Genomic DNA, 18,352 nt, shown 5'->3' on the forward strand with positions numbered 1-18,352 from the left:
CACCATAATAGACCTTAGTGTGTGAAGAGGACTCTTCATTTACTTGAACAAATTGGAGTCTATTAGATAGATATGATACAAACCACTGCAGCGCAGTACCTGTAATACCTACAGCATGTTCTAATCGCTCTAATAGGATATTATGATCAACAGTATCAAACGCTGCACTAAGGTCTAGCAGGACAAGCACAGAGATGAGTCCACTGTCAGAGGCCATAAGAAGATCATTTGTAACCTTCACTAAAGCTGTTTCTGTGCTGTGATGAGCTCTGAAACCTGACTGAAACTCTTCAAATAAGCCATTCCTCTGCAGATGATCTGTTAGCTGTTTGACAACTACTCTTTCAAGGATGTTTGATATGAAAGGAAGGTTGGAGATTGGCCTATAATTAGCTAAGACAGCTGGGTCTAGAGATGGTTTTTTAAGTAAAGGTTTAACTACAGCCACCTTGAAGGCCTGTGGTACACAGCTGATTATTAGAGATAGGTTGATTATATTTAAGATTGAAGCATTAATTAATGGCAGGACTTCTTTAAGCAGTGTTGTAGGAATGGGGTCTAAAAGACACGTTGATGGTTTGGAGGAATTAATTATTGAAGTTAACTCAGAAAGATCGATTGGAGAAAAAGAGTCTAACTTAACATCAATGGTACTAAAAGTAGCTGTAGATAATATTACATCTGTGGGATGATTATTGGTAATTTTTTCTCTAATGATAAAAATTTTATTTGTGAAGAAGTTCATGAAGTCATTACTAGTTAACGTTAAAGGGATGGTTGGCTCAGTAGAGCTCTGACTTTTTGTCAGCCTGGCTACAGTGCTGAAGAGAAACCTGGGGTTGTTCTTATTTTCTTCAATCAGTGATGAATAGTAAGATGTTCTGGCTTTGCGGAGGGCTTTCTTATAAAGCAGCAAACTATTTCTCCAGGCTAAATGATGATCCTCTAAATTTGTGACACGCCATTTCCTCTCCAGCTTACGAGTTATCTGCTTTAGGCTACGTGTTTGAGAATTATACCACGGAGTCAGGTACTTCTGATTTGAGGCCTTAGTTTTCACTGGAGCTACAGTATCCAGAGTCGTACGTAGTGAGGAGGTAAAATTATTAACAAGATAATCGACCTCTGTTGGAGTAGCGTTCAGATAGCTGCCCTGCTCTATGTTGGTACAGGGCATTGAAGATGATAACAGTGGGTGGATTATATTCTTAAACTTAGTTACAGCACTTTCAGAAAGACATCTACTTTGATAAAGTCTACTCTCCACTGCTGTGTAATCAATCATTGTAAATGTAAATGTTATCAGGAAATGATCAGACAGCAGAGGGTTTTCAGGAAACACTGTTAAATGTTCAGTTTCTATGCCATATGTTAAAACAAGATCTAGAGTGTGATTAAAGTGGTGGGTGGGTTCTTTTACATTTTGAGAGAAGCCAATTGAGTCTAATAACAGATTAAATGCAATGTTGAGGCTGTCATTTTTAGCATCTACATGGATGTTAAAATCACCCACAATAATTATTTTATCAGAGCTGAGCACTAAATCAGATAAAAAGTCTGAGAAATCAGAGAGAAACTCTGTGTAAGGCCCAGGTGGACGATAGATGATAACAAGTAAGACTGGTTTCTGAGTTTTACAGCTGGGTTGGACAAGGCTAAGCATCAGGCTTTCAAATGAATTAAAAGTCTGTCTTGGTCTTTCGTTAATTAATAGACTGGTGTGAAAAATTGCTGCCACACCGCCCCCTCGGCCTGTGCTTCGAGGTTTCTGGTAGTTAGAATGACTCGGGGGTGTTGATTCATTTAAACTAACATAATCATCCTGCTGCAACCAGGTTTCTGTAAGGCAGAGTAAATCGATTTGTTGGTCAATTATTAAGTCATGTACTAACAGAGACTTGGAGGAGAGAGACCTAATATTTAATAATCCACATTTCACTGTTTTACTCTTTGGTTCAGATGTGGATTCTGTATTGTTCTTTCTTTGTGATTTTTTATGTTTAAGTTGTTTATTGCTGGTTTTTGGTTTGTTTTTTGTCTGTTTGGGAGCTGACACAGTCTCAATGGAGATGGGTTTTTGGGGGGGTAGCAGGAGGAGAGAAGCTGCAGAGAGGCGTGTAAGACTGCAACTCTGCTTCCTGGTCCCAACTCTGGATAGTCATATTTTGGGGGGTTTAATAAATTGGTCCATATTTCTAGAAATGAGAGCTGCTCCATCCAAAGTGGGATGGATGCCGTCTCTCCTCACAAGACCAGGTTTCCTCCAGAAGGTTTGCCAATTATCTATGAAGCCCACATCGTTTCTGGGACACCACTCAGACAGCCAGCAATTTAAGGAGAACATGCGGCTAAACATGTCACTCCTGGTCTGATTGGGGAGGGGACCAGAGAAAACTACAGAGTCCGACATTGTTTTGGCAAAGTTACACACCGATTCAATATTGATTTTAGTGACCTCCGATTGGCGTAACCGGGTGTCATTACTGCCGACGTGAATTATGATCTTACTGTATTTACGTTTACCCTTAGCCAGCAGTTTTAAATTTCCTTCAATGTCGCCTGCTCTGGCCCCTGGAAGACAATTGACTATGGTTGCCGGTGTCTCTAGCTTCACATGTCTGAGAACAGAATCACCAATTACCAGAGTTTGACCCCCGGCGGGTGTGTCGCCGAGTGGGGAAAAACGGTTAGACACATGAACAGGTTGGTGGTGTACCTGGGGCTTCTGTTTAAGACTATGTTTCCTCCTCACCGTCACCCAACCGCCCTCGTTCCCCAGCTGCTTGGGGTCTGCCGGGGAACAGCTAGCGGGGCCTACGCTATCGTCGGCTGCACCAGCTACAGGGGCCTGGCTAGCTACGGGTGAATGAAGGGTGCGAAGCCGAGTCTCCAATTCAGTAATCCTGGCCTCCAGAGCTGCAAATATGCTACATTTGTTACAGGTATCATTACTGCTAAAGGAGGCCGAGGAGTAACTAAACATCTGACACAATGAGCAGGAAAGTGCAACAGGGACAGGTGAAGTAGCCATGGTGCTAACGAGTCGGCTACGAGCTAAGCTAAGCTAGCGAAACAGTAAAGAGACAGTGAGTGAATACTTTGGCTATAAATTAGGTAGTGAGCACACAGAAAGGGTGCAGCAGCTCTACCTGCCTAAATCTGTTCTTTATTATTGCGCCTTAGTTTCTGCTTTTAGAAATTCTTTCTGAACACGAGGCTTATTAAACCCAGGTGTGCTGCCACATTCCTAAAACTGTCACAAAACAACCGAGAGCTCTGTATTGAATTCATTTTTTTAAACTAACATTGCTACTTTTTGTAGTTTTACATCAGGCGTTTACATCATTCATACTTCATGTACACTTTCCTCCAGTTCACTAAGTTTGTTGTTGTTGTTTTTTTAACAATATACTCTATAATATTAATGCATTTCTTTCTTTTGTGTATATTCTGGGTCTTGATTTTTCTCCTATCACTATATACAACCATGGAAAATTGTCCCAGAAGCCTCGGGGAGCACATTGTGTTAGTTCCTTTGGTTACTCATAGTTCCAGCCTTCCTCTTTCTAACTAATTTTATTTTTACCCAGAATGTTTCTTATAGTGGAGCAAGGTACCCTGACCTTATAGCTAAAGCTTGAGATTCCTGAATACTTTCTGAAAATTCATTTAGTTATTACAGCATGCCCCGAGTACTTCTGTCCAGCTTTCAGAAATGCCTTTTTAATGAGATACAACAGTTTTTCCCATTTACTTTAAATTTTAATGGAGGGATTTTTTTTATTTGTAGCAAGTTTGTGGTGGGCTAATGGTAAGGTATAGCTGGAAGCAATCAAGCTGGAATTTATCTCGTTGGTTTCATTTGCAGAATGTTTGTAAGCTAGCTGTCAGGCAATTTTTCTGCGTTTACCTTATCTGCAGGCTCTACCAGAATGTTCTCTTTACTGTTGTAGTAGTGATGTTTCAGTAAAGACACAGGGAAATGTCACAGAATAGCGGTTAGCTAACATTAATGTCAAACTCTTCACTTTGCTCAGTGCTCAGCTGTTTGTTAGCCAGTTGTAACCAAGTTTCACAAAAACTACTCAGTGCCTAAAGGGCAACATCAGCAGTAAAATGTATTTTTGTGTTTAAACTGTAGCTTTGACTATACCTTTTTATTTTCACACAATCGACAGTATAACTTGGAACATAAATGAACTGTAAAAATAGCAACTTTATAATTATAGCTGATTTCTGTTTATAACACGCTATAAAAAATTCCAGATACCCCCCCCCCCTTTGTTTCAGATGCTGGGTGTGAGCACAGCAGTCCCGCTTACCTGCAGTTCAAATCTTCAGTTTGCATGAGGCAGCCAATCACAAGGATGCTATAAGGGAATGGGAAGGGAGCTAAAATGGCAGATAAGACTGCATCAAGATAAATGAGGATTATTTTGAACTGAGTCATGCAAAGCCACTGTATTAGGATGAAAAAAATACAGAACAGGAAACGATAACAGGTCCTCTTTGAAGGGCATAATTCAAGTCTACTCATTTCAAGAGCGATTCTTTCTGTGATTTGACTTTTTAATTAATTACTGTTGTGTGTCTTATTGAACTGTGCTGAAGTCAATCTTTCACTTAGAATACGGCTTTGTATCTGTTTTAGCTTTCATATATAGTTTTGGTATCTATTTATAAGAATCGTCGGTCCTTTATTTTTGAAGTTTATGACGTAGTCATTGAAGAGTGTTGTACTGGTGAGTGCCGCATCACTGCCATTGTCTCTAGAGCTGTAGTGTCTGATATAACTGATTTCTTTCTTTATCTTGCCTGAGTGATACAAAACAAAAACAACAACAACAATTTTCTTGTAGTGGTTTTTACATTCTGTGTCCAGCAGGGTGCAAGATTACAGCAAATTTTACAGCAGTGGTGATTTAAGCCCTGACAAATTTTCTGGGATACTGCAAATGATTTCCCTGTAAATGGATGCATGCGCAAATGCAAATATATAATATTGTCTATTGTATTAAAGTCTATTGTCTCTGTCTCCTTTCCTGTAATCCTAACAGGAAGACCAGCTTCCTTTTTCCTGCACAAATCCATGAGTTTTAGGACAGACTGCACTCTCTCCATTGGCACACAGCTGGTGGTTCTGCATGCTCTCTGTAGTAATATATTCAACCACATGATCCAGTATAAATGGATAAGACAATAATTCTATATTTGAAATCCGAGCCACTGGTACGTGGTATGACTTAAAATAAAACAATAAGTCTTTTGGGGTTTTGTTATAGGAATAATCCACCATCATTATACAATTCTACTGCCACCATAATTGTCCCACACAAAAGACAAATTAAATACTTTTCACAACCTCTTCCAACTTGGTTACTCGTAGGGAAACTATTATCAGCTGGCTTGTGGTCTTAACTGATATGTCGCATTGCTTCATAAGCACTTTATGATCAGTAAGGCTGTCACTGAACCCACGTTTTGTTTGTTTGTTTGTTTTAAACAGTCTACCTTCAATGTCAACATAAATCGTTACTCTTCCGACCGCACGGGAAAGCAGCAGTGCTGAGTTCACGCCCCTGGGTGAAACCCCTCCTTTCTCTGTAAATGTGCGGAGCAGAGCGTTATGTGGCAGTACGGTGTGTGTGTGTGTGTGCTGGAGGTACCACAGAGGTTTCTGGATATACCATTCAGACTCTGAGGTGGAGCTCAACCAGTTTTGGATATTGGCTGTTTTTTCTTCTTTTTAAAAAATATTTTAAGGTAATTTTTTTGTTTAACCGGTTTGGGTTCGCGGTGTGAATTAATCACTGTTCCAGTGACAAGATAAGATAAAAAGATTACTTTTGAATTACAGAAATTATTGAATTAATCTTGTTGGTCTTTGGTGCAAAATGTTTGTAGACTAGTTATCGGGCAACTTTTGTGCGTTTCACTGATAACTTAGATATACTTAAGAAACGAGGTTCAATGTCAGAAAACAGCAGTGAGCTAACGTTAATACAAAACTCTTTGCTCGGTGTTCAGCTGTTCATTAGCCAGTTATAATCAAGTATCGAACAAACTGGTCAAACTGTGCCTAAAGGGCAAAGTCAGCAGACAAATGCATCTTTGTGATATTAACTTTAACTTTAACTGCTGCTTTTTTGTAAGGGTGACAATATTATTAATAATATAAATTCACTGTAAAAATGAAAACAAAAAGTTACAGCTCGTGGCTGACAGAATAAGAATTTAACTCCTGTCTTTTTTCAATATGTTCATATTCCAGAATAATATAAAATAACGCCATTACCATTCACTGATATGTTATGGAGTCGCCTTATTGTTTCAATTGTCCCAATGCAGTCTGTAGTCTATGTGAGAAATGGCAGGAAAAAACATTTAATTTCTTATTTTATAATAAGTTTCAGATTTCCTCTCTTGAAAAGGGTTCAGTGAGTCTTTCTTAAGGAGCTCCATGCAGCTTCATTAGTCTTGCTTCACTGGAAGATTTCGTGTCCAGCCATGATCTAAAAGCTCAGACTCTTTCTCAGATAGACTGGAATACACTTCCACAGCCAGTACCAGCAGACTTGTTGGCCTGTGCACTTCCACACCGACTTTCTCATCAGCTCCTGAAGTATAGCATTAGTGGGCTTTGATCCCTTCTCATGCTGGGGGCCTGTGCTGTAGTCTCTAATCCAACAGGGAGGAGACCTGTGACAGAAAAGATTAATAGTCTCGAGTGTTCTGCTGTGTTTAGTTTTCCCTCCTCAAGTAATGAACAATCACAGCCATTTTCAAGTTTAATTTCCAAACTATGATATCATAGCAGGTTTGTTTTGTGCTGACATTTGAGGGAAAACTTAAAATGTTGCATTTGTATTTAGTGGGAATTAATCTGTAATTACAGGCAAATGGACAAACGTTAGGGAGAGGCATGGTGTGACAAGACACTGTTTATTTCTCACTTCTTCTGTGCAGTTAATGTTTGCATCCTTCAGCCACAGCTCATCGGGAAACAAAAGCTCTGAGGCATGGCGCCCGCAAGCATTCCTCTGGGTATTAGTCTGCCCTTTTGTCAAGGCTGACCTTGTTTATGCATTTGGGATAGACGTTGTGGCCTGTAGCTGTAATTTTCAGTTAAATCATTGTTATTGTGATATAAATCCTGCAGTGCTTTAATATGACAGAAAACACAGCTGTCCTTTTTTTTTTTACTCACTCGTGTTTGGAAGTTCAGAGGAGGAACAGACGAGATGTTTAACCTTTCTCATCATCTCTGTGTCTCTTGTCAGAAACACCATGCCAAACTGGGGAGGAGGCAACAAGTGTGCAGCATGCCACGGGACAGTTTACCACGCGGAGGAAGTGCAGTGTGATGGCAAGAGTTTCCATAAATGCTGTTTTCTCTGCAGTAAGTACATGTTGCATCAAAATGCAAATATAACTTTATCTGGAATAAGATTGAGCAACGTTCCTGTCATCAGCGTAGACCCCGCCGAAGCAGGACGCCGCTTGAACTCTGTTTCGCCTCCTCAGGTCACCTAAGAAAGCTTGCTCTGACATTTCGTTCACTAATCCTCACCCCAAACCAGCCTCAAAATGTCAGTGAAAATGTTCCAGTGAAGACCTCGCGAAGACATCAGGATATTTCTCCATAGAGCTGCTGTCAAGAAAAGAGCAAAACAGTGTGAGCCACAAAAGGCGGGTTTCTTCTTTTTGAGCAGCTCTATTACAAAGACAGCTTTGTCTGACCCAGGAGGTGATGAGCAAGGGCACTTGCTGTTCCTTTTTTGTACAAATTCTCTGTTTTCTGACATTCACTGATTTTTAAGAAAGATAGCTTTATGCTGACAGAGAAGTCACACAGCCTCATATGACTCTGTGTACACTATCTGTGTCTTTGTCTCACCTATTTATTCACAGTCAGTGCCTGTGGCAACACATGGGGAATACTAGTATACATGTAGTTGAAGCAAAGAGGAAGTACTGTGAAAAAACTTAAAAGTGCATCACAAACTGAGGAGGGCAAGTCAGGATTTAGGTGCCATTCAATGGGACATGCAAGTCTTGTTTTGACAGTGTTGGCTGGGAGACGTGCAGACGTGAATGGAGACATTTTTCCTGCCAGTTGTGTGAAATCTGAAACCAGATTCAGACAGTCTCATAGTGAAGGCCATTGTGTAAAGAATTCAGCTAATCCCAGCAGCCAGCGTGGGCACTAGCGTGCAGCCTAAAGCACCCGTGGAGCCTTTGTTTTTACAGACGCTGCTTTCTCTGCTAAGACAAACCTGCCAAGATGCTGTCAATTTTTCCAACACCTCTGGTATACAGCCAGACTCAAGCTGGAATTGATTTTCTTTAACCTCTTACTTTATGTTATTTAAATACCTGCAGTTGCAATCAAAATGATGTTAAAGTTATAAGAGAAAACACTGGAATTTGAAGAATCTGTTCTTGTTTTGTTGATTATTGTAGATGTGAACTTTAAATGCCAGAGGTCTTTGAACCTCTCATTCTTAGCAGCTGACCTGCTTTCAACTAATTTTCACATTCTTGAACTGGCTCTTCAGACCTTTGCAGCTATCAGATATTTTACTTTCCCCCCTTGGACACCTACTAGGAGTAACCCTTGTTTCTGTCATATTGTTCATCTGGACGTAGCGTTTTCAGTGGGAGAGATATTCTAATGTTCGTCAAGCCGCGTCTTTATTGATGTATACTGAGGTGTCAAAACTGGTCATTAAAGTTACACAGGAGGATAAAACAGAAACTACAAACAATCTTCAGCTCTTTTCATTCCCACAGTTATTGTTGACAGAAAGTGGACTGCTTTCAGCTGACACTGTAAATTACCCTTCCAGGTACATTATGTCAATTTAGCCATTCAGAACAAAGTTAGTTACGAGGGGAGCTGGAGGGCCATGTTTCAGACACTGGGTGGAGTACTCAAAAAATGAATTTTGAGCCCTGCATGGCTAATTTAGGAAATCCCAAAGAACACAGAGTTAGAAGTTAGCATAATAGGTGACCACAGACACACAGCTCACCTGCTCTTTGTGTGCTGCTTGTGAGAGGGACGCAGTTTTTAGAACACTGACTTTAAGGGAAGAATGACTGTAAAGGGAAAGAAACGAGGAGGAGGAACTGAGGGGCTGCACTAAAACCCAGTTCCAGATTGAATATGGATGGATCTGTGCTACTCTAAAGGAGTCTAATAATAAATATTAGAATTTCATCTAGTACTTAAAATCTTTATAGTATTTCAGACATATCATGTGCTACATTTAGGCAGTAAATACATGTAAATGTAACCAAGTGAAAAGAATTTTAGAAGACTTTTCCTCTCACATAACTGCTGCTCTGTGTGTGTCCACAGTGGTCTGCAGGAAGGGTTTGGACAGCACCACTCTGGCCAGTCATGACCAGGAGATCTACTGCAAATCGTGCTATGGGAAAAAATACGGTCCTAAAGGCTATGGCTATGGACAGGGAGCAGGAACACTCAACATGGATCGGGGAGAACGGCTGGGAATCAAGCCTGAAGAGTAAGCTGGACTTCAATGAATGTTTCATTCAATTCAATTCAGTTTCATTCATAGAGTCCCAAATCACAGCAACAGTCACCTCAAGGTGCTTTATATTGTAAGGTAGACCCTACAATAATCCATACAGAGAAAAACCCAACAATCAAATGACCCCTATGATTAAGCACTTTGGCGACAGTCAGAAGGAAACACTTCATTTACATAATGATTAAAGCGTAACTCTGACTAACTGTGATCACAATGGTTATTTCAGTTAACATGTCCACATGGTATTTCATGACATCACTACTGTATGCAGTGATGTAACTGTATACTGACTCTTGTCTGAGTTCTTGTGACGTTTATTGTTTCTGTGTGTCTGCTGGGAGTTTAAAAAGTGTTAACTTTGTGTAAATTCCCAACAATGTTGCCAGTAACTATGAAACTATAATATCTTAACAAAGCATCATTCATCAGACATAATTACACAGATGTAATGCTGCGGTGTGGTTGTCGAGGCCACTGTTTAGTGTTGCATTATTTGTAATGATCTTTATAAGCTGTGGTTACTGACTGTCACAGTGCCATTGTCTCTTAACAGCACGTATTTATGGAACTGAGCTTGAAGCTGATCCCAAATACACAAACTACTTCACACAAAAACCAGAAATAGAGGTTATTATGCAGCTATGTAGGTGAGCGCTGTCCTGTAAAATGAATCTTTGCCTGATTTGAAAATATCACCAGATGCAATTTAAATGTGTACAAATGGCAATAACAAGACAATCTGTATGTTTGCATACAGATCAGCTTGCCTGAGTAGTGTCGTTCAGAGTAAAGATTTCATTACCATGAATAAGCCTCTGCTCTTCACAGTCCCAGCCCTTTTCTGCAAGAACCACAGCGCTTTGAGAGAGGAAAGAAACCTTACAGGAATATTGGCAAAACTCCACTTCTTTATCAAATCCAGCTTGGCTAAGTCAATTCCCAGATGTAGATCCACAAGATTCCTACACAGTATGGAAGGAGTAGTATAGAATTTGGATCTGGATAAAGGGACAAAAAAGAGTATGGAAACATATTTTTGTTTTTACACTAATGCAAATATTGTCTTTAAAAATGAGAATTTCTGGAAATAGATTCTATAACCAGTGTTTACCTCCAATAATAATCATTTGATTCAACAGGTTTTGGTGCAGAGCTAGGTTGCTTTAAAACTGTGAGATAGGACACTGGGACCTGTCTTTGAAGAGGATACAGGCTTCTCACTGTTGACCATTAGCTACAGTAAAATGCCATGCACTAACCTTTGTGGGTTATAATGTTAGTACAGTTTGCATGTACAGTAACTCACAACACAGTACATTGCAACAGTGGGTTTTAAATTCATTCCTTTACATGAGAAACATGTTTGTCCTTTGAGGTCTGATAAGATCTGATTCATCTGCCATGAAGTATGCAGATATGAATCTTGGAAATGGTGTCATTTTAAAATGGAAATTGTGTGAACCCAGAGTACAAGATGAGGCAAGTCTGAAATTCAAAGTAAAGATCTAAGAGTGAAAAACATCATCTAACCTCACAGGATCGTTGCTTTCCATCAAGCTTCCAGCCTGTAGCCCGGGAATGGGTTGGGTATATTTTCTGGACACTCCTAAGGCAAAATTGCATCCGAGGGTTTGTTACACTGCATAATTATTACCCTGCCTCAGACGTCAGGTGATTCGATTATGAAAGAGTTATTATGTAACCAGTAGGATCTCGCTCACCCTGCTGTATCCTCCATCACAAAGACCTTCATTCAGGGGCCACTGAGGCTGGCAGTCACCCTTCGATAAGCATTGCTCCGGGCCCCACGGTGCACTGCTCATTTTCCCACCATTGGCAGAGAACAGACAGCAGAGCAGTCAGGTTTTTTTTTTTTTTCTGGATCTTAATGTTTTGGATCCTACTTTGTTCAACACTAGCACCACAAATAGTCTGATATGTTGATTTTATGACTCTGAAATCTTTGAATTTACAGGCCAATGTCAGTCTGACTAAAATGAGAGTTGAATATGTGAACGATAAATTAACTTTTCCTCTGAAATAATTTGTTGTATATCTATTTGCCCTTCCCCACCCAAGGACCCAGACTCACAGACCCACGACCAACCCCAACCCATCCAAATTTGCTCAGAAGTTTGGCGGTTCGGAGAAATGCGCCCGGTGTGGAGACTCGGTTTACGCAGCCGAGAAGATCATGGGGGCAGGCAAGGTGAGAGTTTTACCTGAAGTATGTTTAAAGATCACACCACAGATCTTCACTCTCTCTGCTTTTCAGGCTTTAGTGAAACTGGCACACAGTGTCCACTTTGTAGGGCTTCACCAAAATCACACAAATGCTTCATGTCAAGGACACGTTTGTCATTCTCAGTTGTGACGAGAACTAAAGTTTTGTGTGGTTTGATGGATCGTGACCCCCATGAGCTGGTACATCATTGAATGCTGATCAATCTAGTCTTGGACATAATAAACATAACAGCAGGGACGTGTTACTTTGCGTCATTTATAGTTGGTTGCTCAAGGTTCACAATCAAGTCACAAGCAATCCAGTGAATCAAAAGCTTCGGCTTCAGCTGACATGGATATGCCTAATATTGTCATGTCAGGCACTAAACTCTGGTTGGTGAAAGGCAGCCAATCAGAGAGTGCTTACGGTAGATCTGCAACAAGGATTACTGTGACTCATGCAAAGCTACAGTCGAAGTGTCTGAGATGACAACAGAGTTGAAATCAGCATATCAGGTGCCCTTTAAACGAGAGAGATGCATCTCTGAATATGAATCCAATATGAACTTTGAATTGAGGCATCTGCTCAAGACATTGTCCAAGTCAGCTATTTAACTTTCACTAGTTCAGCCAAGTTTCAAAAATTATTACCCTTGGCACAAAATGTTATGAATTTATTATTATGTTAATGTGGACTTGCTTTAAGAACACACAACTGCACCTTTGTGCTGTTTTTGTTCTGTTTGCACTATAGACACCTTTAAATCAGTTAGATCGATGGCAATCTGCAGTGTGATTTAATGTTATTCAGAAAACACTTTCCTAGTGTGCAGACTCCACTCAGCTCTACACAACTCTCATCAAACACAGCTTTAGCATGAACAGTCCCAGCACAAATGAGGTCCTTGAACTCCACTGGATCACGGTCTGCAAACCACAGGGGTGAGACTGGTTTGACTGGATTGAACACACATGGTCTTGCCTGTGCTGAACCACACGCTGGAGGTTTGCTGCGGTTTCTCCTAATGAGAGAACGCAAATACTGTTTTTCTGATTGAAGCCGTTCCACAGAGTCTGGATGGGAGCTTCCGGACAGCTGGTGTTAATCGGACGAAGCCTGCTGTTGTCAGTGCTCTGATTTACGTCTTGGGACGTATCGGCAGGATGTTTTCAGAAATCAATAACTCTCAGAGCAGTTGCTCATATGAAAAGCTGTCCATGGAGGACAAAAGATTTGTGTGCTGGATTTCTGTTGCCTCTCAAAGTGGGAGGAGTGGATCATTTCCTGTCAGTGATCACTTGTGGCTTCATGTATGAGCTGAGTAACAGCTGGTGATGTCATCAGAGCTGTTAATGTGTTTCCTAATGGGAGGAGAGGCTCTTCTCATTGGCTAAGACATGACCTGTAATTTTCTGTGTAATGAAAACGCCCCAGGCCGTGGGAAAGCCAAGTTGCTTTAATTGGATTTAATAAAAGCACTGATGATACATGATCCAAGAAGCATGTGCAGGTATCAGCTGTTATAGAATTGACCTGACATTGTACGAGCCTTGCAGTTTAATCTAGATGTGGCATAAAAGCATAATGGCTGATATGAGATCAAATCTTCCTGCTTTTCGTTGCAGCCATGGCATAAGAACTGTTTCCGCTGTGCAAAATGTGGCAAGAGCCTGGAGTCGACCACCCAGACTGAGAAAGATGGAGAAATCTACTGCAAAGGTGAGATAAATCTAAATAATTTGCAATGCTTCATTCCAGCATTACAACAGAGTGCTTCAGACACAATTTAGATTTCCTGAAAAGGTTTCCAGAGAGACGTCTCCGCTACCATAATAACTCCACCCAGGAATTAAGAGAGATTACTTACAGCTTCTACAAAGCAATCCCAGCACCAGTGCATTTTCCCACTGGATAGATCGACACTCCATTAATGAGTTAATGAATAATATTCAATTCAATTTTAATTTAGTTCAGTTTTAATTCAGTAATTCAGTTCAGTTGCCCAGACCTTACAATGATACAGAGAAAGCCCCACCAATCAGACGACCCTCTATGAACAAGCGCTTGGCAACAGTGGGAAGGAAATACTCCCTTTTAACAGGAAGGAACCTCCAGCAGAACCAGGCTCAGGGAGGGGCGGCCATCTGCCACGACCAGTTGGGGTGAGGGGAGGAAATGTGTGGCATATCTCACTTCATGGCTCGAAATTCAGGTTGAAAATGTATGTTGGGGAACACTGCTGTTCAAACCTGTTTGCGTGGGGGAACCGGTCAGATTAAAGTTTGCTTAAAAGGACCTCCTTGTAATCCAAAATCCAGCTGCACCAAGGCTCTGTGTTAAGTAAATAACACAGAGTAAACTTGAGTAAAGTCCAGGAATAACAATAAAAATATGGAGCTGGAAATGATTGTGGTAGATTTGCTTTAGTGCAGAAACTGGAGTCAGGTTTGTTTGGACTCCCCATGTCCTCAAATATCTAACCAGGAAGACTGACAAGTGGTATTGGATTGCAATGACATTTGGTACAGGGTTTCAGAGCCTCTTTGGGGTAAATGTGTGTGTTCCTTTAACTTTCTGCTGCCATCAGCATTATTGAAACAGTACAGTTTGTGACCAAATACCTGCAAAGCAGATAACATTCCATCTGTCTCTGATGTACATTTGGTTAAAAGCTTTTTAGCATGCTAGTATGTTAGCATGTTCATTGTCAGCATGCTAATGCCATTGCATTTACAAACATCAGTCTCAGGACTAGGGTTGCCAACTCCCTGAAAAATAAATAAGGGACACCTCATGGCCAGGGCTGGGCGACCTGATAGTCTTCACCCTTCCCAGTGTGGGGAATTTTTTAGCTCTTTTTTTTGTGTGTGAAATTATTTTTTTCACCATTTGACAAAGTGCGTCCCTTTTCAGCTCAATACTTTTGTTTCTAAATACGAAACGATTCCGATTTTCAAGGGACGGTTGGCAACCCTACTCAGGACTGAGCTGCTCACTTTTAAGATTGTGCTGTGTGTCCTGTTAGTCTTGTGACTTGCACAAGGGATGATGCCTTCACATAAAAGAGACAGAACGGTTAACTTGTTACTCACAAACACAAAGTCAGCTAATTGTTTATTAGATCAGTAATGGCATTATGCAAATTATTCTCTGCTCCTGTGCCAGTGAATGTGACCATGTCAGCAAAAAGTCAAATGGGATGGACTTTCTGAAGTGAAACATGCTGTAGCTGGTGTTGTGTTGCATGTTTTCTGTGGGTTTGGCTCTGTCATATTAACAGAGTCTGACCAATTTGACCTCCACAACAAGCTTTCTCTCTCTCCTCTCAGCACAATGGGATGCTTTGCTTGAACAGAAGAGTGATACACACCGGCAGAAACAGTCGTAAACACAACTGTCAGCAGATCTTGTTTGCTAAACGTCACAAGGAAACCGTGCACTGATGGGCAGGAATGTTGCAACTCGGCTCTAAAGACAAACACCCTCAGCTCTGCTCCCGCTATCAATCAATCTGACAGCTCGCTGTCCTCTAACAGACACGTCCGCTCTCTGTTTCAGCAACATCTGGATGTTGTTACGGTGCCCCGCCTGAGTGTTTCAAAGACAGATGTGGACAGCAGATACGATGTTTGCAGACAGAGCTCAAGGAAACGCTGCGGTTTATTGAATGAAATCTAGGAATGCTACACAGAGAATGGAAATTCTGCAGGTCTTCGTTTTACCACAATCCAAAGAGCGGGGGTATTGAACCTTAACACGTGCATGTTAAATAAACAGCTAAAGCTGGGAAAGCAGGCGCTGCTGCTACTGAAAGGACGGGAAACACGTACACACAGGAGGTTTCTGTTGCAGTGATTAGATCTGCTCAGTCACTGGGTCATAGAGGTCAAAACTGTAAGTGCAAGCAACAGGAAAACAAACTGCTTTCACAGCAGACATCTTGACACAGTTGTGTTAATGGTTAAATCCACCTACGGAGGTCCTGTTGGTTCATGTTATTGGTTGGTTTATGGACCAAACGAATGGTGAAGAAAGGTGATTTTAAGTGAGTTTGAACGTTGCATTGTTGTTGGTGCCAGACAGGCTGGTCTGAGCATTTCAGAAACTGCTGATCTGCTTGGATTTTCCGCACACAGCCATCTCTAGAGTTCATCAGAGAAGGGTCCAAAAAGAAGAGAATAGCCCGACTGCTATAAGCTGATAGGAAGGCAACAGCAACTCAAATAACAACCTTACAGCCAAGGTATGCAGAAGCATCATGTACCACTCCCGTCAGCTGACAACAGGAATCTGAGGCTACAGTTTCGTCTTGATGCATTCTCAATCATCCAGGTAAGTAAATCTCCAAAAGTTGATTCTGTTCATCTGGACGTAGTGTTTTCAGTGGGAGAAACATTTCGTCACTCATCCAAGTGACTTCTTCAGTCTCAGCTGACTGCAGGTTTCCCCAATCTTATAAACAGGACATTTGCATAATGACTGAAACCAGCCCACTGAAGGAACAATGGGCTGTGAGGTCAGTTCCTTCATCATAATTATGCAAATTCTCATGATCAACAATCACTGACCAAAGCCCACTGATTAATGGCCATGAGTACCACTCACAGAGAGTTGGGGAACAGCTGCAATCACAGCATTGTAAGATGGTGACAGATGTACTCTTAGGCCCCCTCCTCGATTCAGAAATGGCCTCCTTGACTCTGCACTCAAACCAGCAATCCTCCCTGTCCAGGATGTATACATCCTCATAATTGATCAATGGTCATGAGAATTTGCATAATTATGATTAAGGAACTGACCTCACAGCCGTTTGTTCCTTCAGTTGTGCTGGTTTCAGCCATTATGCAAATGTACTGTTTATAAGATTGAGGAAACCTGCAGTCAGCTGAGACTGAAGAAGTCACTTGGATGAGCGACGAAACGTTTCTCGCACAAAACGCTACGTCCAGATGAACAGACACAACTTGTGGAGATGAGGCTACAGTTGTCATGAGCTCACCAAAATTGAGCAATGGAAGCGTGGAAAAACATTCCCTGGTCTGATAATCTTGATTTCTGCACAGTAGGCTCTGCGCTTGGCATAAGCACCATGAAAGCATGGATCCAGCCTGCTTTTTATCCCCGCTTCATGCTGGTCATAGTGGGGTAATAGTTTGGATTTTCTTGGCACATTAGTATCAAATGAGCTTTGTTCACCGCGACCCTGCCTATGTGAATACAGTGTACTTCTGATGGCTGTTTCCAGCAGGATGACACACCATCTCAAAATAGTTTCTTGAATATGACAAGTTCATTGTATGTAACAGCCTTGACAGTCACTAGATCTCAATCCAGTAGAGCACCTCTGAGATGTAGTGCAATGGGAGATTCACAACCTGGATGTGCAACCAAACAAACTGTGTGATGCTGTGAAACAATATGGATCAACATTTTGGAGAAAAGTTTCCAGCACTTTGTTGAATCTGTGCCACCAAGAATCAAGTTGTGCAAGGAAAAGCAGCTCCAACCTAACATGACAAAGTGTTGTTAGCTTGTGTTGTGTGCCATTTCAGGTTTACACAACAATAAATAATTTACTGGTAGCAGTGATTTAAGAAGCTTTCAAAGAGAATGACAATTAGAAGTATAGAGGTTTGTTGATGTTTCTTCTTTCCCTCCACAGCGTGTTATGCCAAGAACTTTGGCCCCAAAGGGTTCGGTTATGGCCAAGGAGCCGGTGCTCTGGTTCATGCTCAGTGATGGCTCGGTGGGACCACAGTCACTCGTCTACATTCCTCTGCCCAACATGAACATATTTCATCCTCTATGCTTTGATGCTTAAAAGGTGCTGTTGATACAAATAAAAAAATAAAAAACATGAACAAACCAACGGGTCACATTTGACTGTATTTTATTATTAAAGCCATTAAAACTGAACCATGCCCATATGTTTACATCTGAAGCGGAGTAACAGTGATGTCTGGAGGTGGGCAGAGAGGCACTGGATATGATTATGTGCTTTCTTTTTTTCTGCTTTTACTATCCCACATGGTGAAGGTGAGAGAGGCGGGGGAGGGGGGAGACAGAAGAGACTTTTTAGGCTGCTGGAAGAACTAGTGAGGACTGAGATGGCTTTGAATTCATGTCCTGTGTGAGCCTGAAGTGGTGAACTGCCCTAAAGAAAAACAAAAAACAAAACTAGCCTGCATATATCTATGTTCACTTAAAAGGCATTATTAGAACACAAGAGGCTAGTTACTGATATGAAATGTACAGCTGGGCCAGGGCCCTCTGACCATTAAAGCACACAAAACAAAGCTGCTGTGTGTCATGTTCTTAGGGCAGCAGTGACATCAGTGGTTAGTAAAGATGGAGGCTTGAAACGTGTAATGATGACATAACCGTCCCCTTCTGATGATGCAAACACTAGGCTCAAAAGTTTCGGAGGCCTTTTATATAATATAACCTCCCTCTATCCTTAAAACTATTGCATGATCACATTTCAGCTTTTAAAAAACAGAACCAAAATAAAACAAAAATGGCATCTGCCTTAGTTCTCTAGTGTCTTTGCTTTACAATTTGTACATCC

General features: G+C 41.2%; 1 protein-coding gene across 1 annotated transcript; it reads left to right on the top strand.

Annotated features, from left to right (window-relative positions):
• Positions 1-5,627: 5,627 nt before the first annotated feature.
• Positions 5,628-17,653, top strand: csrp2 (cysteine and glycine-rich protein 2). The gene is made up of 6 exons (XM_063460648.1): positions 5,628-5,763; positions 7,281-7,399; positions 9,365-9,533; positions 11,640-11,769; positions 13,410-13,503; positions 17,447-17,653. The coding sequence occupies exons 2-6, from the start codon at positions 7,288-7,290 to the stop codon at positions 17,521-17,523; spliced, it is 582 nt and encodes a 193-aa protein (XP_063316718.1). The 5' UTR covers positions 5,628-5,763; positions 7,281-7,287; the 3' UTR covers positions 17,524-17,653.
• The last annotated feature ends 699 nt before the right edge of the window (positions 17,654-18,352 follow it).

Source organism: Pelmatolapia mariae, linkage group LG17 (genome assembly GCF_036321145.2).
Source record: "Pelmatolapia mariae isolate MD_Pm_ZW linkage group LG17, Pm_UMD_F_2, whole genome shotgun sequence".
NCBI classification, from domain to species: domain Eukaryota; kingdom Metazoa; phylum Chordata; class Actinopteri; order Cichliformes; family Cichlidae; genus Pelmatolapia; species Pelmatolapia mariae.